This window comes from Leptidea sinapis, chromosome Z (assembly GCF_905404315.1).
Source record: "Leptidea sinapis chromosome Z, ilLepSina1.1, whole genome shotgun sequence".
Taxonomy (NCBI): domain Eukaryota; kingdom Metazoa; phylum Arthropoda; class Insecta; order Lepidoptera; family Pieridae; genus Leptidea; species Leptidea sinapis.
In genome coordinates, this window is record NC_066312.1 from 11,181,910 (window position 1) to 11,208,257 (window position 26,348).

At 35.1% G+C, this 26,348-nt stretch overlaps 1 protein-coding gene across 2 annotated transcripts in view; it reads right to left on the minus strand.

Annotated features, from left to right (window-relative positions):
* LOC126979051 (protein bric-a-brac 1-like) overlaps positions 1–19,323 on the minus strand; it is a 331,777-nt gene extending 312,454 nt beyond the window's left edge. For both annotated transcript variants that reach the window (XM_050828233.1, XM_050828232.1), the window contains exon 1: positions 18,541–19,323. In XM_050828233.1, coding sequence (XP_050684190.1) covers positions 18,541–19,182 — 642 coding nt within the window. In that variant the 5' untranslated portion in view covers positions 19,183–19,323. The remainder of the gene's footprint in view (positions 1–18,540) is intronic.
* Positions 19,324–26,348: the final 7,025 nt, after the last annotated feature.

Sequence of the window (26,348 nt, forward strand, 5' to 3'; positions counted from 1 at the left end):
TTTCTAGAACAATCTATGATTAGGTTTTACGTAGACCTTCATTGTAATACTTTTGTAGTGATCCTAAATACCCATTATGTAATATGTAAAGATGTTGCATAAAAAGGTTGCATAGAGACCAGATTTCAACTATAATTTTATTCAAATTATTCACGGAAACCGTTTCATACAGAAGTTTTACTTGAAAATAGGTATAATACAGATATATAATAAGGGATATTAAAATGGATTACGACCGATTCTCAGACCTACGAGATATAGGTAATATAAAATTTAATAAAAATCGATCGAGACGTTTTGTAGGAGCATGGCAACTAACATAGTGAGACGAGAATATTAAATTTATTTTTATCGCAATAGAGAACATAATTGCGTACGCTGTACTATTGTATGTATATATTAAAATTAAATATATTTTTATAATGTAAATTGTTATTTAAGCTAAACACATTATAAGTTATTATGAGCTGTTCTTTATAAACATTTTACCAGTCGAAAGCTTCTACCACAGTGGCGCATTTGCAAGCGTTATTGAATTTCAGTTTAAAAGGCATCGTAGCTTATACAATAATTGCGCTACTAAGAGTTAACAACAAGATTTTACAAGATTTTTTTATGGAAGAGGGAGCATACGGGTATACAGTTGCGATGGGTCGTCGACGTTTGAAGTGTGAACAAAACTAGAGCGTTCGTTTTCATTCGTCGACTAGTCGATGGACTAGCGATGGACTAGGGCAAGTCGTGGAGTGTAGTTCACCTTCGATGATATTGTAGACATATTCAAGACATATCACAAATTTACGCTGCGAGGCTGTGGCTTAGAAGACAGTGTTAATTCGTAATTATTTTTTACTGAATAAATTAGTAATATTAAAATGCAATTGATATAAAACGATCAAGTGATTTTTTGTATATCATTACAATATATTTGATAGGTGCTCTGTGAAAAGGCCGGCAGTTGAAGCCATAATGAAAATTTAAGCTGACGACAAACGAACTACTTGTTTACGTCTGACATAGTCTATGAATTGAACAAGTCCATTTGAAATACGTGAACCATCGAATCATCGACTGTTTGATTGAAGTGTTCCGTTCGTTCAACGCTCATCGTTAGTATACGGGTCACTGCAACTCTTACTCTCTTGTAGCACCAGAGGAATCACAAGAACCTTACTGGCCTCATAAAGGGTCGAATAAATGAACATATGAATTCGAAAACCGAAAACCCGGCGGAAATACATGGCGGGCGAGGATCGAACCGGGGTTCCGTGGTAAGAGTAAACTTTGAGAATTGTATGATTTTTCCAGAATACTTAGTGACACTGCCTTGTAACGGGCAGGCCTTGTAATCACCTTGTCACTCTTCTCATAAAAAACGTGTTGCTGTTACACAACCGATAAAAACAGGCCATCTTTAATACTTTAGTGTGCGTGACAAAGCTACAAGCAATTTTTTTCAACTTTTTCACAGCAGCCATAGTCTATCTAGATTCTAGGCGTTTAACGGCCGTTTTCAATAACCTATCTAGCCTTAGTTTAACTTACTAGAGGTAGACAAATCTATCCTTTTACAATTATATTTCAATAACCCATCGACAGATACCATTGGACTCTAACTAATATAATAACTATATTGGACATAACTTAAGATAGATAAGATCTTGTCATTAAACGGTGATAGGAATGTATCCGTAACTAGAGATACGTTATTGTAAACGGCCATTATTAATGATCTAAGCATCGGAAGTTTGACAGTTGGAAATGGTACTTTTATGATCAAATTATATATTTATTTATACACAAAATCTTAAATAAAAAAGGCATAAAAACTAAAACTGTATACATTATATTTTGATATAAATCTTATTTCACGAGGTGTCTAATAAAAATTCCAAAACATCTGAAAATCTATTCAATGAATAATTGAATATTTCGAACGTTAGTACGTGACCGGTGACATTGTTTTAAAATTCTGACTACATCAGTTTCATTTTTATCACTGTAATTTCGTTATCTAGACAATCTGTCAATGAATCATCTTGTATGTCTTAAAGTTGGGCCAAATATCACATTGACTAAGTTTTATTTCAATATCGATATTACGTTTATAATTTTCATCGAAAACAAATAGTTCATTAGTGTTTGTTTTATATCCGTGAAGGAGCACGTGCGTTTCAATTAACGTGCTTAATTAAAAATGTAAGTAAAATAATGTATTAGCTAAGATTAATTTATGCTTATCACTTAAACTATTAAAATAGTGGTCGTGTTCGATTAATTCCTTCATTCCGACCGATAACGGCCTTATTGTTTAAAACAATCTATTCATATTATAAAATCGTAAGCATATCTGTACCGCAACCATGTCTGTACAACACTTTCAAAAGTTATACACACTTTAGATAGTATTGACTAATAGTCTAGTGGTAAGTGATCCTCCCCATGAGCTACAGGTCCCGGGTTCGAATACCGATAAGTGCATACATGAATATCATTAATATGAATGTATTTTTCCTAGGCAAGGGCAAGATAATTTGTATAAAAGTGTCCTATTATTTGAGAGGCAAATTTTTCTGTTTGTCAGTTTATATGTATGTGTATAGAGTTAAATCTTCGTGAACAAAATCGTAGGTGCTTGCTCGTCATTGTTAAATATTAAGTCATTCTGTTTTTTCTTATATAAGAGGGGCAAACGGTTAATAGGTTCAAGTAATGGGCGAGGCAACCGCCCATGGAGATCCGCAATAACAGGGGTCAAGATATGTGTTACCTGTCTTTAAGATGGGAGTATGCTCTTTTCTTGAAGGTCCCTCAGTCGTATCAGTTCGTAAAAACAGCAGCTGGTAATTGATGCCACAAAGAGATTTCTTGCAAAACGCTTGGACGTAGAATGCCAGACGTCAACGAGATGCGGGTGGTGTTAAGCATTTTAACGTAATGTCCGGTGATGAATTAGGCCGCTAGTATCTGTACCCGAACAGCTCCTATGAGCACTGCATGTCATATACACGGAAAAAGATACAGAGAGAGTCCACATATCTACGCAACGCCAAAGAATCAAGCCGATTGGAGATGTCGTGATCGTTGATGTATCAAATTCAAATTCAATTTTTTTTATTGGTACCAAAATTATTACAAGATATAATTGGTTGGAACCTTCTTTTTGGTTACAAAACCTGTGTCAAAACATCCCGCTCTTCCATATCTGTAACTATTAAGTACACTCACCTCTACTACATACCGTATATGGCGGCTGTCAAAGTACTTTGGTGCCTGTTTGATATTCGCCATTTTGGCGCAGTTGGCCATGTAGCGAGAGTCGGCGGTACTAAAACTAGTGATGACCACCTCAGCAAATATCGATAGATGGTGGGACATTATTTACAAAAATAATAACACGGAAAACGAACGAAATTAATTCAAAATGCAAAAATACTTCAAAGTATTGTACGTTCCTTTGCAGCATTATACGTCAAAAATCGCAAGGCAAAAGGCGCTTCAAATAAGCACAAAAATTGCTGTCAAATATGGAACAGCCTGTCCAGTGGTATTTATATAGGTCAGTGATTAATTAGGTACCTACTTAACACTAATAATGTGTGTGTGTGTGTGTGGGTGTGTGGGTGTGACGATGTGTGTTTGTGTGAGTGAGTGTGTATTGTATTTAATGTATATATATATATATATATATATATTAATAGCCCCACGTTTCTATGAGCTTTCGAATTGTAGTCCACGTTTATTTATTAAATCAATAAGCAGGCGCCAATTCGCCAGAATCGATTTCTTTACGTGGCATTTAGTTTTTTTGTTCAATATTTTATGGTTCTTAAAATTTAATATCCATACAGACATATCAATTACATTCCGTGATATCACGTATGTGAAACGAAATGTAATTAAATTTAAGGATCATCGTTTTAAAAAAATATATATATTTAGTTTAAATATATAAGGATAAAAATTCCGTGTATTTGTTGAATGCGATAACCAATTATGACAGTAATCACGACCATCCTGTTTACGAAGCATCCTCACACAAACAATGAATTCAAGCTCTAAAGGTTGAGCATCCAATATACGATAACTTATCGATTTATATTTCATATATAAAACGTCTTTAACTTTGAACATGATTCATATATTTTATGCAGCATTTTACAAACTAATCTATACTAATATTATAAAGCTGCAGTGTTTGTTTGTTTGTTTGAACGCGCTAATCTCTGGTACTACTGGTCCGATTTGAATGATTCTTTCAGTGTTGGGTAGTTTCCGTTTATCGAGGAGGCTATGTTTTTTTTTTTCAAAATTAGGGATCCGTAATAAAATTGCTATTTTGTAACACAAGGTGTAAAATCGAAAACCTATTTTTGCGTGCGCTGCAAAAACTATTGACAATAGAAGAAAATGATGTACAGGCTATAATATAGGCAATATTTTATAACTTATAAAACTATCGCGTGAATTATACTTTATATGGCAAAACAACGTTTGCCGGGTCAGCTAGTTTGTTTTATATAACAACAATTGTAAAATACTCTATTGATTGAAAACAGTGGCTGTTGAGTTTCTTGTATGTCCTTCTCGCAAGCTCTACTTTTTCCGAATTTATGTTAGATTCAGTAATTTAAATATTTATAGTGATAATTCAAAAGCGCTTAGTTTAAGCATAATTCTAAAAGTTTATTTGATTTAAAAAAACATTTTAAGCAGTGATGGATTTCTGCAACTGTAACTTTTTAAATTTGAAATTATATTTATTATTTTCTTTAAATCAGATTTTGTTAATAATTTTGAGCCACTACTTGCAAAGCTAGCTCTAATTTAAATCAACAGCCAATATTCAATTGTCACCAGGTTGGTTCTCTAGCAAGGTAAGCACTGTGGATTTAACTAGTCGTAGTAAATCTTTGGAATAAGCAAAGATTGTCTACCGTAAGTATTTAGTATCTAGCGTAAAGAAAATTTTAATGAGTGGGTGTTCAAAAGAAGATTGGTAATAAAATAACGGAACCAAATTAAACTGAATTAACTTTAACACTATGTTATATTTATTTAGGTTCATAACTAGGTAGGCACTGCCCAATTGCCTATATGATATGCGCGCCCCTGATTGTCACTTTAAATTGGCGATTCAAGATCACTATTTCAATCCATTGCCTGCATATGCTATTTATAACCTTAAGATAAAAATTTAAAGAAATAAACATTTTAACAATAGAATTTCATTGTATTCTTAATTCATCATTAGTGAATTTGATAGAAACTGTAATAATCATAATGTTAACGCTAGGAAGCGGATAAGTCGAGTATTTTTTTTGTTGGGCGATGTATATGCTTTTATAACATGGTGATTTTATATTAAAACGATTTTTTTAAATTTTATTTAAAAAAGGGAAGCCTATTGAGCTTGCGCCCGTTCTTCTCATGTTTGAGGCATAAATTTTATGATTGGTTGGGTTTATATTCATTGACTTCAATAGGCGATTTTAATATTTTGAATATAAATATTTAAATTTGAATATGGCATTTCCATAATCTTCGGTACCTACGTACTTTTCGGTGATCTTTTAATACAATGTCTGTGAGATGACGTATTAGTGATTTTAGTTTGTTATTTGTTGAATGTGTAATATAAGTTACTAGCTGACCCGAACATTGTTTTGCCATATAAATTATTTATAGTGTTTGACCGTTTTTTCTCAGACTTACTTATTTAAAGCCGACAACCACGAAAAAGTCTTTTCATTTTTCGGGTTAATATAATATATCATACGACATTCACAAAAAAGTTTTAGATCCAGAGATTAAAAAGTGAGAAAGTATTTTATTTATTCATCATCATTTCAATGTTTTTAAATTATTTTGCTATTCGGAATGGAACTTTATAGTTTTAAAAATAATAGCCTATGTGTTATTCTGGTGTGTAAGCTATATTATTGTAAAGTTTCATCAAAATCCATTCAGTAGTTTTTGCTTTAAAGGAGTACAAACATACATCCAGACATACAAACTGTCACATTTATAATATTATTAGGATTAGGATATAGGATTCCTACGTCATATGAATTTGGATATAAAGAATAACATATTGAAATATATATTCAGGATTGGTCGATTGAAAGCATAACGAGTAGATTCGTATTAAAATTATTTATATCGAATATTGAAGGCGGAGGTTAGAATTCATTTCCACATCAATTTCATCTGTCAATTGATTCTCAATCTGCATTTCAATATCTCTGTCGATTGCAAACCCCATTTTGTTTAAATATAGGTTATTTATTGATCGAGTGCGCCAGTCATGAGCATGTCGGTGACGCGATCGCATAAGATTTTCCCCTACAAAAAAGTGTCCACCACGGCTAAAGAAAAATACTCTTTTTTTATGGAAAAGGAGGACAAAGTAGAGTACCTGGTGTTAAGTGATCACCGCCGCCCACATTCTCCTGCAACTGAATCACAGGAGTTACCGGCCTTTAAGGAAGGTGTACGCGCTTTTTGTGAAGGTACCCATGTCGTATCGTATATATATATACATATATCTCCTTAAAAAGTATAAGTTTTTCTTGTAGCGCAACACCATCAAAGCCTGTTGAAGGTTGACATTAACCCACACACACGAAACTCCATGCGAGACTCTAAAGCTCGGTACAATAAATGTATTTCTTTTACCCAGCGTTCCTGTTCGGAAGCAAACGTTAGCGAAAGGCTGTTAAGTAAGATTTTAAACGCAGTGCGAATATTTCACTTAGAACATAATATTTTAATGCTACATTTAACATACGGAGAATAACAGATACTACAAAGCAATTTGTTGCAAATTAACGCTTTAAAAATACTTAACTGTTTAAATTACTTTTAAAGAGATTTTGGTTAGGCTTTTCCGGCGTAACAAACTCGGTATAAAGTTATACCTGAGAATAAGCCAAGAATATAAAAAATGTTTACAAATAGACATTTTGCTTATGATTGGTTTATTCGGACGTATTTACTATGTTTCCCGCGTTTATTTCCAAGGCTGCTTGACAATCGGAAAACTTCAGAATTATCATTATATTGACAGTGTTGTCAACGATGTAGTCAACATTTTGCATATTCTTGTTTTATTTTCAGGTATTACACCAAGATTATTTAAGGGTTAAGCGAGAGCATATTACTACATATACGGTTTTTTTAAAGAAACATTATATTGTTACTATTATGAACATCAGGTGGACAAATATATTAAAAAAAAAAAAAAATTTTTTTCTTTTCAGTCTAATGGCACCTGTTCTAGAACAATAAGTAACAATTTTAGCCATTTTCGAGCCTATTTGGTTCTATTTTAAATAGCATTACGTATAATGCTTTTAAATGTTTTATATAGATTTTTAAAAGAATTTCAATATTATTGTAACAATATTTTTTATATGGGAAAGGAGGACAACTGAGCGTACCCGTACGCTTGTTTCACAAGAGCGTTGCCGGCCTTTAAGGAAGGTGTACGCGCTTTTTTAAAGGTACCCATGTCGTATCGTCCCGGAAACACCGCACAAGGAAGCTCATTCCACAGCTTTATTGTACTTGGAAGAAAGTTCCTTACACAAATAAAATTTGAAAAGCAAAATTATATGAACGATGCGGGATTCGAACCCAAAAACTCCGGCGTTCCGTGCCGGTGCTCTAACCAACTGAGCTAACCGTTCAAGTACCACCTCGGTATAAAATTCTGTTTGGTTTGTTCAACTCTCAGGCTGTATTAGTCCTACAAGTGAGGGTTATCAATTTAAAAACATAGCATATTGTTTAGAAAGTTCCTTGAAAACCGCACTGTTGTGGAACGCCGACCATCCTGATGGTGGGGATGACATCCTAATTTGTGACGTGTCGTGTGAAGGTGGAATTCGGCGCCAGACGTCAGGTAAAGCAGCTCTTAAGAATGCGACAATTAAGCGACATCTCTACGCAACGCCAAGTGATCGAGCCGTTCGAGCAACGATTCGAGCAATTATACTCTTATTTATTATTGATATGACAGTAGTGAGTATTTAAGTGTAGTGCTACTGACAACACTCTAAAGGAATTATTCTAAAATTAAGTACGAATGCATTAATTATAATCATCGGCCGTGTAATATGAAAGCGTCTTGAAACTCTATTAAGATTCCTGCAAAGTTCTAAACCCCTTCAAACGAGCCAAACAAAAGTTAATCATGTTGGCATGGTTTAATTTAAAGTATGCTTTCCAAGTTCTGAATTTGTTACTTAATTTCATACACAAATAACTCTAAAGCTATTTAAATGCATTTCCATTAAATAATAGGTAATGGGTCGTTTTGGTCGGAATTTTGTGTAGTATTTGATATTTTAGCATTGATAATTATATAGATGAGAACCTATTAGTTAGCTGATACCACTGTTGGCTGTCACCATATTTGATAGCGAGATAATTTTCCGTTGAGGATTTCAAATCACATCACAACAAAGTCATTTTATTCACGTAAGTCAGTAAATTAGACTTATGAATCTCAAAAGTTTTATACTCTTTTTATATTTACCGCCACTTCGGAAAAGGTTGAGCTTTAATGAGAAGAAGTGACAAGAAACTCATTGCCACTGTTTTAAACTAATATTTACAACTTCATCTTTTTACAAATCATTTCAATTAGGTGCAATATATGTAAAGCGATGCAATAAAGATACTTAATGCCTTACTCGTGAAGTCATAAAAATTTCCACAGCAGCAAAGTAAAATAATATAAAAGTTATATTGAAAGGAAAATGATATTAAATTATTTAAATGGAAAAGGCAAAAAATCTTTGCTCAAAATCATAGTGTAAACGAGCTCTCATTATTTATACGTATTAAAAAAAACTACTTACTAGATCTCATTCAAACCAATATTCGGTGGAAGTTTGCATGGTAATTAAATTGTACATTATATATTTTTTTTTTAAGTTTTATCATTCTCTTACCTTAGAAGTTACAGGGGGGTGACATGATACAAATTTAAAAAATGAAATTATTATAAAATAGAAACCGCGATATCACCCAAGGATCAGACAAAATTCTTACCTAACGAAAACAAATATAAAACGCATGTTATCCCACTTAACTATATTAGATACTAGCAGAACCACAGAACACACGCTGTTCTGTCAAAAAGATTATGTACTGTATTCACATTATTTTTTTTTATGTCAAAGGGTTTAGGCAGCTTTTTTGTTGAAAGCTCCCAGACGGCTTTTACCGGCACCTCCAACAAAAATCGTTAATGAAGACAAAAACTTAATAAATTATATAGTAAAACCTTCCTCGAGAATCACGCTATCCATTAGTGAAAACAGCATGAAAATCGGTGCAGTAGTTTTTGAATTTATAATAGGTATGTAGTGAAATATTGCGTACGGAACCTTCTACATGTACAGCTTGAATCGCTTTCTCCAGCCTTAATACAAGTCTTTAATTATTTCGCCTTAATAACTTCTTTAAAGACATGTTCATAATATTTATAGATCATATAATTAATGACCGAAACTAATTATTGTTCTAATTTTTTAATCTATGTTTTATATGTAAGACAGCGACAACGATAATAAATGTTACTGTGTTTCACGCCAGTTCTGAATTACATACTTCCGGTTTGTAGGAAGATACCTTAATTTTTTTTTTTTAGAGAACGTGGCCTACATCTGATGTGAAGTGATCACCGCCGCCCGCACTATTTTGCGAAACCGGAGTAATGGCAAACCAATATACATAAACAAGTTATTACATCTATTTGACTTACGTTGTGTATCAATTAGTTTCTATTTATAGTTAGTTGCGTACCAAGAGCGCAGGCAGTGAAAGTATTCACAACATTTTTACACAAATTAAATTTAAAAATAAAATTTATAACCGACGCGGGACTCGAAGCGAGCGCTCTTTCACTGAGCCAAACGTTCGAGTGACGTAACTTTTATAAATATTGATATGGTTGTTCAACTCTCAGGACGAACTCTAAGGACGATGGAAACCTTGAGAGGCCATTGTGGTCGGCAAAATAGATGGGAAGAGGACTCGTGGACGCAGTGCAACACGATGGTCCCACCAGATCCGCTCCGCCCTCGACTCTACGGTTATAGGCATGTCTTTCACACCGCCAGAGACAGGAATAGATGGAGAGCGATCATACGAGAGAAAGTGATACAGAGGGGTGGTCACGACCCTCAGTACTAAGGATTACGACGCAGGGAGGAGTTCAACTCTCAGGTTGTGGCTTCATCTACAGGATCTACTTTACAGTTGATAACCTGCTCAACCAATTCAAATCTAAACAGTTTCCTATATTTTACAGTGATAACCCTTCTTGGATTAATTATATAAATTAAATTTAAAAACAAAATTAATGTACAATGCGGGAGTCGAACCCGCGACCTCACGCGTTCCATGCGAGCGCTCTTCCACTGAGCCAACCGTGCAAGTGACATAAAGTTCATAAATCTTTGTTCAACTCTCCACAGCCTGACAGTTTAGGCAAATGGACAAATGGCTCCACTCATAGAATGTAAAAACAGACATCCAAGAACAATATCAGATGTCAAGACATAAGATATAATATATAATATATATACCAAAATATTATTTATTTAAACACATCTATTGAAATATATGATTGCGAAACTGAAGTGGCAGTGGGCAGGGCACATATCTCGGCGGACTGATGGCCGTTAGGGCAGTAAGGTCCTCGAATGGCAACCAAGTACCGGAAGACACAGTGTTGGTAGGCCCCCGACAAGATGGACCGACGATCTGGTCAAGATCGCCAGAGTAGGTTGGATGAGGGTAGCGCAGGACCGATCGTCATGGAGATCTTTGGGGCAGGCCTTTGTCCAGCAGTGGACGTCTTCCGGCTAAAATGAAGACTTAAATAAACTCCGACCTTCATCTCTCCTTTTCAAAGCGCGTCTTTAATAAGCCCTCATCCTACCATTTCCTTTATAAATAATATATAAACACCGACGGTACAACGAAACATTATTCACAAGTCGTTAAACTTCAGACTGCACACTTTAGCCTCAATTTTTATATTAAGCTCGCTGAGAGGCGCATTACACTGTTATAGCTGAGGTGATCTCCTACCAACAGGAAAATTACATAAGTATCTGTGATCGGTTCGGTATGCAAGCCATGCGAAATAACTAGCAGTTAGCTACTTATATTTTTCAAACTACCCTCCAACAAACGGATACACTAATCTAGTATATCGTATTACAATATAACGATTACATTAAATAAAGTATTTATGTTTAAAATGTAACAGTTGTTCTGAATGTAAATTTTTATAGGCACCTGTAAATACTTAGCCTGTAAGTTACTTAAGCATTTAAGATAATGTACATAAGTGTTTTACCTATGTTTGATGTATTTTTTTATTTTTTTTTATTTTTTATGGAATAGGAGGACAAACGAGCGTACGGGTCACCTGGTGTTAAGTGACCACCGCCGCCTACATTCTTGAGAGAGCGTTGGCGGCCTTTAAGGAAGGTGTACGCGCTTTTTTTGAAGGTACCCATGTCGTATCGTCCCGGAAACACCGCACAAGGAAGCTCCTTGTAAACCGCACTGTGGAGGACCGCCACACATCCAGAAGGTGGGGATGATATCCTAATTTGTGGCGTGTTGTGCGAAGGTGGAATGTATGTTAATATGAATAAAGAATTTATAAAATCAAACCCAACATAAGTATCTTACCTAACATTTACAACTTCATCTTTTTACAAATCATTTCAATTAGGTGCAATATATGTAAAGCGATGCTATATATGTGTGCCACATTTAATGAAAACCCAATCACTTGATTTTGCGTGATAATATTAGTAGTATTGAAGATGAAATATTTCAAAAAACATTAATAAAAGCTAGTTAATATAAAACATAAAGCATCGTAAGTCTACTCTTTGTTAAAACAATTCGAATGGAGTTTCAAAGAAATCGTCAGCCCCAGTTCTTAATGTTGATTCAATGCAGAGGGCCGATTCTAAACAAACAAACAAACAGTTCTTCTGAAATACAAAGAGTACTATCCGTCTCTCTTACACCTGTCGCGAGTTAAACGCCCGTAGATGTGACAGAGAATGTGTAACGCGAGAGGCATTCTTGGAGATTTCAATATTGTTTGAATTATGAGATATTTTTATTTTGGAACGACTAATAATAGAACTTATAGAGCCATTCAAATTTATTATAGCCTTAAATCATATTCATTTCCCGTTGAGAGGCTTCTCTGCGTAAAATTAAGGCTAGTTGGATAACATAGCGCTGACTTTTCCATCGCCAAGCATTTGTATATCGGTTTTGGAATATACTCACGTATAGACTACCTGACCGCACGATAATCCGTTACCAATTTACATTTGTCAATGTTTGTGTTTGCTAGTGGTATAATAATGAAAATAATTTCGCTTACGTTTTGGCATGTTCTTCTCTCGCGCAGGTTTTATTTCAATATAATAATAATAATATTGACACAATTTTTTCAAACTGAAGAATAAACTCGTACAAGAATATTGTTTAAAATTAGAAACAAAAAACTGAAAACCGAAATTGTGAAAAAATTAATAATTAAAATGTTAAATATGATTTAAGAAGATCAAAATCATTCATCAAACATCATTTAACAGTCGGCATCCGTAATGACGCGTGTACACGGTGCAGATTACAGAACTTCTAGTGACATAAGTCTGTGTCATTGATTAGCACAGAATAGTTGCTTTTCTGCACACAAGTAAATGCGTGAAATTGATCTGAATTTTCAATATCGTAAGTAAGTATTTAATTGTTCTCAAAAATCTCACAATTGTAACGTAAATTAATAAGTACCTAGGCATAACCAAATAATAAAGTGTTTTAAAATTAAAATTGTGTCAAATTCATATAATATAATTTAATAATCGATCACCATTTTTATATTCTTCTATTTTTTTTACATCAGAATATTTTTCAAGCACAATTATTATTATTATAAGTATTAGCCTAGACTATGGTTTGACCTTACTTTTTATTTGCCCAAAGAGTAATTTACCGCCATACAAAGATAAATGAGTAGAAGGTACTAGAAGTGACATGAGCTCGTTGGTGCCGCAATTTTGCATTACTACAAGTGTCTCTCAATATCCGGAGAGTTATAGCGTACCTAGGCAATGTAATGCATGTATGCGACAGTCGTCCCGCAAGGAATTGGCACTTATAAAATTTATATCCCCTTCTTATTTAAATCTCTGTGGTTGTCACTTATGTAGGTTACGTAGGTAATCATTGCATATTAAATACCTACCTATGACAGTCACATGTTTACGAGGCATCCCCATATAAATAGGCGACTACTTTTAACAGGATGCCGGCTAGATATTGGGTACCACAACGGCGCCCATTTCAGCCGTGAAACAGTAATGTGTAAACATTACTGTGTTTCGGTCTGAAGGGCGCCGTAACTAGTGAAATTACTGAGTAAATGAGACTTGACAACTTGATATGTCTCAAGGTGACCAGCGCAGTTGCATTTTTCGCTCAGAATTTTTGGATTTTTTTAATAATCTTGAGCGGCACTGCATTGTAACAGGCAAGACGTATCAATTATCATCAGCTGAACGTCCTTCTCGTCCCTTAATTTCATAAAAAAAGCACAACCAATTTATTCAAGCTGTAAAGGCATTCAATATACAATAATTTATATTTATACAGTCCTATTCTTAATTACTTTATATGGAATTAATTATTGATAAATGTACGCTTTGTTGAGTTTCTAGTTGGTATGTTCTTCTCAAGAGCTATCATTTTCCCGCACATATGGTAGATTCAGTGATCTAAATTAAAAATTTATAATGACTATTCAAAAGCTTAAGCCAATAAGCCTTAATTTAAGCCAAATTGAATAAAGTTTATTTCCCTTTAACTTTTAATTTATTGTCATTACATTTTTAATAATTGTCTATCTCTCTAGTTCTATAATTTTTTTATGGAATAGGAGGACAAACGAGCGTACGGGTCACCTATTGTTAAGTGATCACCACAGCCTACTTTCTCCTGCAACACCAGAGGAATCACAGGAGCGTTGCCGGCCTTTAAGGAAGGTGTACGCGCTTTTTTGAAGGTACCCATGTCGTATCGTCCCGGAAACACCACACAAGGAAGTTCATTCCACAGCTTTGTAGTACGTGGAAGAAAGCTCCTTGTAAACCGCACTGTGGAGGACCGCCACACATCCAGATGGTGAGGATGATATCCTAACTTGTGGCGTGTCGTGCGAAGGTGAAATTCGGCGGCAGGAATTAGGTTAAACAGCTCTTCGGAACACTCCCCGTGATAAATGCGGTAGAAGACACACAATGAAGCGACGTATTCTATAGGAAGTTCAACTAAATAAGTCAATCGCTATGTTATTGCTTGTGGAAATGTGGGGTAGGTCCTTCGTTCTGGGTTCCTTTATGGGAGATTATAAAAAAATATGTTTATTTCAACATACTTCCAGAATATGGGGCGTTTTTGCAAATGGACTTGTCGTTTCTACGAAATTAGAAAGCGGGAATCGCAATCATATCTATTCGTACCATCGACGTATCGAATAGGCTAATATAATATTATCGACTAATCGCTTCGTCAAATTAATTAGATTTTTGACAATTTTTAATGTGAAAATAATTAAATTTAAACTGATAATTAAATATATTTAAAAAAAATTGAGAATTCGATGATTAGAAGTACGGACTCATTCATATTTTGTTTAAAAAAAATTATCCGAGATTATTCTATATATGAAAACTCCTTGCTAATAAACTTTTTAAATTGACTTATAAATTTAAAACTAAACTGCAAAAGCAGCGAGTTGGTAAAAGATAGATGCCTCAGCAAAGATTTAATTTTCAAATCATAATTACGAATTGAACATTGATCATTACAAATAATAACGTATTAACTATAGATTAAATATGTAAGTATTTATTGCCTCTATATTACCATCTATAGCCTCTGAAAGTACGCCCGTGCTTATATTAACAACAGTATTTAAAAAAAGAAAGACGTGTGGCACTCGGGGCCTGCCGCGTTAAGCTATTCCATAGCATTTTTTATCAACTTATGCAATTATAATTATTTATTTATGCAGTATTTTTTTTTGATAAAATTAATTTAAAAAAAAAAAAGCAAACGGGAAGTGAGTAAAATTTAACTTGCAACATTTGATTACAGACAGACAACGGAACAGGTGAAATTAAATAAAAATGCTTGTCATAATAATAAAAATTAAAAAACGTGATAAAAAAATAAAGAAATTAAAAAAAAAATCAAGACGTACCCCAGGCTCGAACCTGAAACCTTCTGCACAAAAAGACATAGAAATATCTATATAGATCTAGATCTACTAACACTTACTTACTAGTAAGTAAGTGTTAGGTTATTTTCGTTACGGAATTTCTGGATTCGGTCTCCACGCTCAAGGCCCGCGATAGAAGCTATGCAATAGCTTAAAAAATTCGACATTCATAAGTATTTATTGAACCTAGATATTATTAAAGTGATATTGATTTGATTTAAGGGTGTAAGATACCGCAGGTGTGCCGCGCGTGCGGCTACTAGTACTACGCCCAAGTGGCCGTACTCGAGCAATTCTTGAACAATGTGGGACGTTGACGTGCTACATGTTCTGTTAATCTTGGGTAATAATTGAAACTAAAATGGCGGGTTGCGTAGTAAAATTAATAATAAGTAATACTACTGGGAATAATAAAGACTCTGGGATCACGTATCATCATTAAGTATTTTGTATTTTATTAATTTTAATGTAAAATAACACGAAGCGTATGTTATAAAATTTGAAAGATGCCATTGAGTGTAAAGATGCTACGCACAGAATAACCTAATAGTTGGCGTAATAAAAATCTATTATCCTTAGATAGTGCGGTATCTAGTTGGAGCGCAGTGAAGACCAATCCTTAATCGAAGGGTGTACACTGCAGCGCTTACTCATTTCTATCTCCCCAAGGTAAAAAAGATACCTATTGAAAATTTTCCCAACACAATCTACGTAGGCGCCATTTGTAAAGATATTTAAATTTATTAAAGTCAAGACAGTTTTAGTACATAAGTAGAAATTTCATATAGCTCTAACCCCCAACGTATAAAAGAACAACTTTTATGTGAATGACGTCTGGCATTATACAGCCGCGCCTTTAAAGAAACTCTTTGCATCGCACTGTCACTTTGTGTAATCAATTACCGGCCGTATTTTTTTCGAACCGATACGAGTTAGGGTTAAGATTATAACATACTCCCTACTTAAAGGCCGGCAGCCGATCTCTTAAACCCAGGTGATGCGGATGTCCATGGACGGTTGCCTTACGAATTCCCGTCAAGTAAGCATCTTGCCCGTCTGCCCCTTCTTATATATAAAAAAAAAAAACTAAACAAAGTTTATTTTTAAAGAAGGACTGTGTACTGTATTGTAAGTAGACTTAAATATTGTCTCTGGTATGACGGGGAATTGTCTATATGACAGAACGTTTTGCTTGGGAAAATAACAAAAATAACTGGTGGTTTCAATCCTTGCTCCTAGCCCCGGATATTATAGGTACTTCCAGTTATTTTATACATTTATTACGTACCTTTCAATGGCCACATCTAGCTAGATGTGGCCATTCGACACGGATTACCTACTCATTTTCTTAATCTATTTCTACTAGTACTACTATGAGTAAGTTATAAGTTCTATTTAAGAGTATTGTTTTATAAAGTTCTACTTTTATTTCAATAATATAAAAATTTATGTGTTAAGTATGATCTTTTTTTTAAACCGAATTCACAAGTCCCGTATATGTCGATGTTCACTTAAAAATTGTACTTCAGTATAAATATAAATAAATGAAAGAAAAAGGTTCGAAGGTTCGAAAACTTTTGATGTTGTTATAAAATTATGGATTTCTTTTTTGCTATTTTAATAATAGTCAGCACCTATTAATTAGAAAAAAATAGGTACTTCTTAGAGGATTTACCTTTATTATCCATTATATCTAAATGAGAGCTTTTGAAGGAAAAGTTTTTTCAGCGCGACTTGGGTGCTACTTGAATTTTTTTTCTCTACGTGAGTATGACGGTAATGTGATTAAAGTTATTGATTATTAAATATTATTGCTACTGTAACCAAAATTAAAGTCAGTCAATCTTAATCTTAATGATGCTATATTATTACACGATCTCCATTGATTCCTTTAGCTGTTATTGTTGAGAAGAATTGAGATGAAAACCAGCATTGTTCATTTAATAAAAAAAAGTCATAGTTTAGCCCGCCGGCCCTTCTGTTGTCGTCTCTACAAAACGGCCGTTTGTGGACTTATCAATTCCTTGAAGATTTCTAGAAACTCGCTTCGGAAGCGCAAGCGATTTTGAGCTCTAAACACTTTAAGGTAAATTACATTATTGAAAAATTTTAATACTACTTACTAATCCAAATGATATTTATTTATTAAATTTGTATTTGATAACTTTGAAAAAGAATAGAAAAGGAATTGGCAATATGTCTTATGGGAGGTAGTAATTACTGCCGCCCAAACACCAGCTTCGCAACATCTAAAAAAATATAGCAATTTAAACGGTAAAGTCCTTCGTATTGCAAAATCAAAAACGTCCAATTATCTAGGTAGGTATAGGTATATAATATTTTTATATAGTATGTCTATCTTAACAGAAATCACCAGAGTAAAGAATAAGATACAGTTTATAAAAGAAAGAAAATACTTTAATTGCAACACGAACTTAAAATCAGATATACAGTAGGTACAGATTTTCGTACGACAATGTAAGCTCTTTTATTCCGATAATATAATATTAATATTTTTTTTATTGTAAAGCGAATGAATTGTTTACAAGAAATAATAAAAGTAGAGACTTTATATGGATATTGTAAAAAAGCACCCCATAAATTATTAAATCAATTATTTTGTTCATGACCTAATCTAATGTTTTAGAAATAGGTTCCATATTATTTTTTTAAAACCAGTAAGCCTTAGAAGGGTCGTTTAATTACCCGTACATTTTAAAATAAATATATAAAATTATTTTAATAAATTTTATTTATTTAATTACGTCCACCCCAAAAATTATATAAGTTTTAGTCTTTAGTAAAATTTTGCCAGTGTGAAAAATTTGAGAGGAAAAAATATCTCGTTCTTCTATCATTTGAATTGAACTCTCCATTATTCCTTCCACATTTTTTATAAAAAGTCAATTAATTATTCGAGTTTGGATAAAAAAAAAAGTATTTTGTTGAAACGAAAGTCCGAAATTGCGTTTATATTTTCTTTACCCGTCTCTACATAATATTATAATATGCAGCTTCTTCATTGGTGTCAATTTATTATTGTGTTATTCAATAATATTGAAATGATTACCAAATAGTTTACAGTAAATCACACATACAGATGTGAGAGAGACGAAATAGAAAAGTTTAAAAGAAAGTTTTGCGAGGGAGAGAGGGGAGGTGGGAAAGAGGCGTGTTAGATAATTGTATCCCGTACGACTTACCCTTTCCTCCTCTCGTATCATCTCGGCGATGCCGGGTCTGATGTCAGCGTCGTCGGCGTGTAGGGGCAACGCTACCTCCGGCGGGGGCAAGATCTCGGTGCTGGGCGTCATGGGGGACACTCGTGGGCTCTCCCGGGGGCTCGGATCTGCAGAACCAGCTCGGCGGCTCTTGGGAGGTCTGGCTGCAGGGTCATCATTCATGGCTCGCTTCTGTCCGCTCTCATTCTTACTATGCTCTCCGTTGATATCCGTCAAGCCCCTCACTTTCAAGGCTTCAGCCACCTTCAGCAACCCCGGTATGTCATCTTCCAGCACGTTCACCTCGCCCCGATACATGAAGTCCACGATAGCCCGCAGGTGAGTGTACACTATGTTCTGCAGGAACACTATCGGGTGCTCCGAGGGGTTGTCGGTGAATAAGCTCTGGAAGTAAGGGCTGCATGCCGACAGCACCACCTTGTGCGCCTTCAGCTTCTTGCCATCGCAGGCGAGGGTGACGTCCACAAGAGTCTCCGTCTGCAACAGCTGGTCGAAGCAACTGGTGAGGTTGGACTGGTAGTTGTTCCACCGCAGGCAGAACTGCTGGGGCGCGTCCGGGGAGCCCTGCTCGTCCATGTTAGCGCAATCCTCTTCCGCTGGCATCGTCAGTTCAAACTCGCATCTGCAAGGAAACGCGGCCGCGTCAGTATTCAACTCGCCCGACTCGCAATACAGTTCAAACTCGCATCGACGACGGAACGCGGAAATTGGATTCGCACTCAACACAAACTACCGGAACGGCGGCCCGCGCGGCACTGACTTGCGAGTGTCGTTAGTTGGCGGGCGGAGGGTGCGGGCGGGTGCGGCGCGGCGCGGCGGGGGGGGAGGGCGGTCGCGGTGCACGCGAATGGCCGCCGCCCGCCGCCCAGCGACACGCCTCGCAGCCCCCCGCCGCGCGGCTCACCCCCGCACACTCGCTGCACGCTGCTACGGAGAGGCGACGCGACGAAACGCCATCGCGACACCGCCGCGAACTTCGCGCCTCGCGCCCGCGCATTATTCCTGCCAACCGCGCAATGATCTACTACCATTAACATTTTTATTTGACATATTACTGTGGGAACATATTATTTTGTTACTAGCTAACAGCACACCTGGTGGTAAACGGCAACGTTTGCGCTTAATATAAAATAAGTTGGAAAGCATTAACAACACGATCAATTGAGAGAAGATCTCAAACATGCTGTACGGCGTCCGTCATGCTAAGGATATTAAGATAGAAGTTATATCTGCATCAAAATGGAACACCAGCTATAACCGCAAGCCTATAGCACAAAGCTGGCTACTTTCTTGCGTCAGAACTCAGAACCGCAGAAGTACCTACAGTCTACCAACCTACCTACCCACTAAGTGTTAACATAATATTTAGGTTGGCAGGTAAAGTACCAACTACCAACTGGCACTTAATTCAGCTGAACCCATTATTATGCGAAATAAAATACAATTAAAGATACCTTTCTATTGGAGTGATACAACAAAATTAAAATTCCGCATCTACATGTGTGTTAAGTAATGATAAACTAGCATTACTTCCAAATACTTAGACACTATCGCACGGTTTCCAAAAGTTTGATCAAAATTATGATCAACTAACACGGCTGTCAACTAAACTGGACGATCAAATCAGGTGTCCAAAACGATACTTAGAGAAAAATGTAGAGTCTAATCTATATCTAATCATGATTTGAAATGTAATTTATTTGACATGTATTTTTTTTTATTCTAGCTACTCTGTTAAAATTATTCAGTACCTATATCGTGCAGTACTTAATTCAATATATTATGTCAAATATGATTTAAAATCAGGACGGAAAAAATATTACCTACCTGCTGTCATAAATAAAAAATAAAAACGTATATTTTCAGACAATTATGATCCATTGTTAATGGACGACCTATATAGCCGAATGGTTAGCAACCCTACCTACTAAACTAGAGGTTCCGGGTTCGAATCCTGGTAGATGCAAGCATTTATATGATGAATATGGATGCTTGTTTCCGAGTCATGGATGTTTATATGTATTAATGTATATTTAAGTAAGTATATTATATTAAATATATCGTTGTCTTGCAACCCACAGTACAGGCTATGCCTATTTTTTTTATGGAATAGCAGGACAAACGAGCTTACGGGTCACGTGGTGTTAAGTGATCACCGCCGCCCACACTTTGGGGCAAGATTATTTGTGTAAAAGTGTGTCAATATATAATATATATATTGTTAGTGAACTTATATTCTAGTTGTGTTAGTAATTATAACTACGAAGAGACATTTATTTTTATTATATGGCCAACATATTGTTAAGTCTCGAAATTCCACGAACTTACAAATATAAGATGTTGATTTTTACTTTAAAATGACATCAAGTGGGAAAATTAATTGAAAGAGAAAATTTTAAGTTTTGTAGTTGCTTAAAAAGTAAATATGTAGGTACCTACCTACCCATGTGTTAAGTTTTACATAGTATGACTCAGTATAAAATTTTATAATAGTTTTTTCATACATTGTTTACCTATGTAAACGTACGTTGTGACGTCACTCGAACGGTTGGATCAGTGGAGGAGCTGTCGCACGGAACGTGAGAGGTGGTGGGTTCGAGTCCCACATCATTATTCTTCATAAATTTGGTTCTCTAATTTAATTTGTGTAATTAATCCCAGAAGTGAGTGTTATCACTCTAAAACCATAACAAATTGTATAAAAATATATTATTTTTGAGAGCAAGTGCATGAATACACTAGGTATCAACTTTGAAAAGATGATTTTTTAAAACCTGCTACTACCCACATTATCACGACTCCAGAAGAACGTACCAACCCTGACTCCCAAAGCAGAATCAGATCTTAAACCACTATAACCGCTCCAACTGCCTCAAGCATCACTGTAATAAAGTCCCAGCCACTGTTCAGGCATTATCTATAAAAAAAAAAATGTTTTATAAAAAAATAGCTCTGTCGTAAATCCTATTACTCCACTGCTGAATATCTAAATGATCGGACAGCCTGGGACTAGATTGTGATTATTTTATAGCGATAGAAATGACTGTACAATATTGTATATTTTTATTGAAAAGAGCGCAAAAGAATGCTGGGAGAGTTTCTTGCGCTGCTTCTTCTCTCTCAGAGCGCCATTTGTTTCCGAAGCGGTAGTAGTATCTAGTAGTATAAGAAATGACATCAAAAAGAATTCTAAAGGAATCAATTTTGAGAAAATAAATGCCTTTTATGCCTTTACTGTGAAGTGAAATGTGTTTAGCTAATATTGAAATGGTTAGTTTTAGATTTTGATTAGGTATACTTTTGTTCCACAGGGACGAGACGAGCAGGGCGTTCAGCAGATGGTAATTGATACGCCCTGCCCATTACAGTGCAGTGCCGCTCAGGATTATTGAAAAACCCAAAAATTCTGAGAGGCACTAAAACTGCGCTCGTCACCTTGAGACATAAGATGTTAACTGTCATTTGCCCAGTAATTTCACTTGCTACGTTATTCAAAAGAATTAAAAAACGTTTGTGTGGTAAAAGTTACTATAACATAAATGACTTTCTTAATGATACCACACATTGGGAATGGAGCGACCGCCTTCAGGCTATTAAATAATAAGTTTTATTGAACAATATGACTTTGTTACTTTGTAAATTTTACTTTTATTGTAAAACATATTTTTGATGAAAAAAAAGCCCGCTGAGTTTGTTGCGCCCATTCTTCTCAGGCCTGAGTCATTCATTTTGGAATGGGTGGTAGTTTTTTGACTTTCAATAAGTGATGTCACATCCTGTTTTGAATAAAAATATTTGAATTTGAATTTGAATCTATAGAGAAGCAAAGTAAAAATAGTTTAAATATTATTAAAATATCCTATTTATTCTTCGAGGTGAAAATTTATTTATAAAAAATACAGTGTTAACAACAATAAAAATATGTGTGTGTAGGTACCAGAGTATACACAGGTGAGAAGTGAAACTTCTTTTTAACATAGAATTTTTCTACTATCTACAACTTCACAGAAACTGAGGAGGAAAAAAAATCCATATCAAATTAAAGCTATTTAATGATTATAGAGATGAATAAAAATAACTCCTTTCATTTTATAATTTCCAGTTATTTCCAGTATATTATTGTTTATGTCATTAAAAGACAACATGGCGCGTAACCGAAAATCGTGACGATTTGCTATAAAATATCTCTCATACGTCAATAAAGAGTTTCACATCAAAAAACGATGAATGAGGAAAATTTTAATGCGTCGGCGAAACTCTCTAAAATCATCGATATTCTCAATGTGTTCACATACCTCACAATAACCTTCATAGATCTGTATAATTCAATCTTATATATAAAATTCTCGTGTCACAAAGTTCGTTCCCGTACTCCTCCGAAACGGCTAGACCGATTCTCATGAAATTTTTGAGCATATTGAGTAGGTCTGAGAATCGGCCAACATCTATTTTTCATCCCCCTAAATGTTAAGGGTGGTCCACACGATTTTAGTTTTTTATTTTTTTGACATTTTTTTTTAAATTTGTTTGATTATGAGTCAGCCTTAAAAAATACATACAACTTAAAATTTTCACCCATCTACGATCAACAGTTACTTTTGTATCGCGATTTTAATATCGGCAATACAACGTTTGCTGGGTCAGCTAGTATTAATATAAACAATTAAACAAATACCTATAAACAATGTTTTAAGAAAGGTTAAGTAGAAGTTATTGTGTTATATAGATGTTGAGATGATAACAAAAATGAGATGGCATGATATTTAAGCGGACATTTGCTGTGAATTTACCAGTGGGAGGCTCCTTTGCACCGGATGCCGGCTAGATTATGGGTACCTACCACAACCGCGCCTATTTCTGCCGTGAAGCAGTAATGTTTCGGTCTGAAGGGCGCCGTAGCTAGTGAAATTATTGGGCAAATGAGACTTAACATCTTAACATCATCTTAACACAAGATAATAACCCACAAAAAAGATATAATTTAATTTTAAATGTAAATATAAACATAACAGCAGATGTTATTATAAATTTTATTGCTTGATAAAATTGCTTTTATTGCTAGATACCTAGATACATAATATATTGTAACTAAATTAAGGAAAAAAAGCCCTCTGAGTTTCTTGCGCGCGATCAGCTCGGGTCTGAAGCAGTCTTTTTCGAATGTGTATTTAAATATGCACAAACAAACAATTGAAACAAACCTAGAAGTATCTAGCTTACAAGTATTATACAAAAAATCAATCTTATGCTGAAATTATTTGCTCTCTGCCCCCGGTTCGATCCTCGCCCCTTACTTAACGTATTATCAATCTGTGGTATCATTAAGAAATCTGTTTATGAAAATCAAATGTATTTTCCGTAGTGATGGTAAAAAGTAAAAAGAAAAAGTAACTTGACATTCATAGGTGTCATTTCCTTGACCAGGTGAATAAAGGATTTATGATTTGATTTGATTTAATAAATAAATACATACGTAATGAATGGGCTCAATGCGATGCTTGGCTCGTATCGATAAATTATATTCCTCAGATCTTTTAGTGATGCGGTACAATTTAGACCATATCGGTGTTTTATGCGCATTACCGTTCAGTCAATTAAATCACTTACTCTCATTAATATTCAAATGAATGTTTATTTATTTTAATTACAACAAATACATAGCTTACAAGAACACTATCAGCTAAATACAAAATAGACTGCCACTCTACGTTTAGCAGAGGGTGTGTACACATGCTGGTCTGCTGAATAAGCAGAAATTAATTACTATTATAATACAATAAAAATAGCGATCTTGAAACTAGCTTTAGGTAGTGTAATATATTATAAAAGAAAAAGTAATAAATAATTATGGTTATATTAAGATATTTCTAAATAATTTAAGCTCTTATAAAAGAATTTATATAAACTAGATTTCCATTTATAACCATATGAACTGTGGATTTCAGGTACTCTTTTCGAGTCACCAGTGGGAGGCCCCTTTGCACAGGATGCCGGCTAGATTATGGGTACCACAACTGCGCCTCTTTCTGCCGTGAAGCAGTGTGCACTGTGTTTCGGTGTGAAGAGCGCCGTAGCTAGTGAAATTACTGGCCAAATGAGACTGAACACCTTACGTCTCGAGGTGACGAGCGCAATTGTAGTGCCGCTCTGAATTTTTGTATTTTTCAAGAAGATTGAATTGACGACAGATTCTATAGGTAGGGTTGTGGAAGGACACGTTTTTATTACAGAACGGAATGGTAGGTAATATGTAGGAATAGATAAAAATATAATGGAAAAGACCACAATAAATTACTGAGATTATTGCGATTTAAAACTTCCATTAAAATCCATTCAGTAGTTGTTGCGTGAAAGAATAACAGACATGCATAATTATAAACTTTCGCATTCATAATATTAGTAAGAATTACAATTAAATTCTCATAAAGTAAACGCAAATCAACTAAGAACTAAAAAACTATTAAAATATCAGACAGCCCCAAGGGTTAAAATTTTAGTTGAATCCAGTTGAACAAATGTTTATGTATATAAAATAAACCGATCGGGTACACCCGGTGGTTTTAACTTGTTTTATTTTTATATCATTAGGAAGTGACTCGTTTCAGTGTTAAACATTGGTTTTCTTTTGACAAATACGAAGTTACGAAATCTTGAGCCAGTTCCAATCTTCTGGAAGGTAAAGCCAGAATGGCTTCGATATATCAATAGAGCGAAACTACTGGGCAAATGAACTTAACAACTTATGTCTCAAGGTGACGAGCGCAGTTGTAGTTCCGTTCGGAATTATTGGGGTTTTTCAAGAATCCTGAGCGGCACTGCATTGTAATGGCCAGTATCAATTACCATCAGCTGAACGCCCTGCTCGTCTTTTCCCTTATTTTTATAAAAAAATAAATTCTTCAAACCGGCGCGTTTTTTACGCTCGCAGGTCCGGACCCATATGGAGTGGAGCCGGCTGCTAGAATTGTCGAATCCAGTACTCTATAACTGGCTTCGTCGCTTGGCCTATCGTAGATCCGCTCATATGATAAGATGATAGATTGCACTGCACGGTACAAAATTAGATATAATCCTAACCAGCGGTCAAGTAACATTCTTCCTAGAACAACCAAACTACGGAACGAGCTTTCATATGCGGAAAAACTTTTCCACAATGCTACAACGACTGAAAATACTTCTGCTTTTCAAGCTCTTATAACACTAGAAGAATCAAAAAGTGGTGGTGCCGGCCGACCGTTTTTCCGTCTCTAATATACAAAAACTTATACTTTTTTTAATGAAAATAATAGAAGAGACTAGCAGGCCACGCTCTGCCCATTACAATGCAGTGCCGCTCAGGACTCTTGAAAAACCCCATAAGCTCTGAGTGGCACTACAACTCAACTTAAAAAGTATTAAAATATTTTTAAAAAACTGTAGTAAATGCAGCAATGTATATATACAGCAGTAGAAGCTTATTATGATGTAATTTGAAGCATGGTCCGTGTATCGACCATGTTTTTATTCGACGGGATTTGTCTTTAAGTATAGAACTGGAACTGGAATAGCAAGATAAGGTTATTTTTAATTTGGTGCTAGATGTAGAAAATAAATTTAGATCTACACACACACACACACACACATACTCACGCCTTGTTCCCGTCGGGGTAGGCAGAGACAATTGAATGCCATTTACTTCTATCCTTACAAACCTCACGCGCTTCCTCTACATTCATTACTCTTTTCATACATGCTGGCCGGTTGCGGGTGCTTTGGATCTCTCCTTTTCT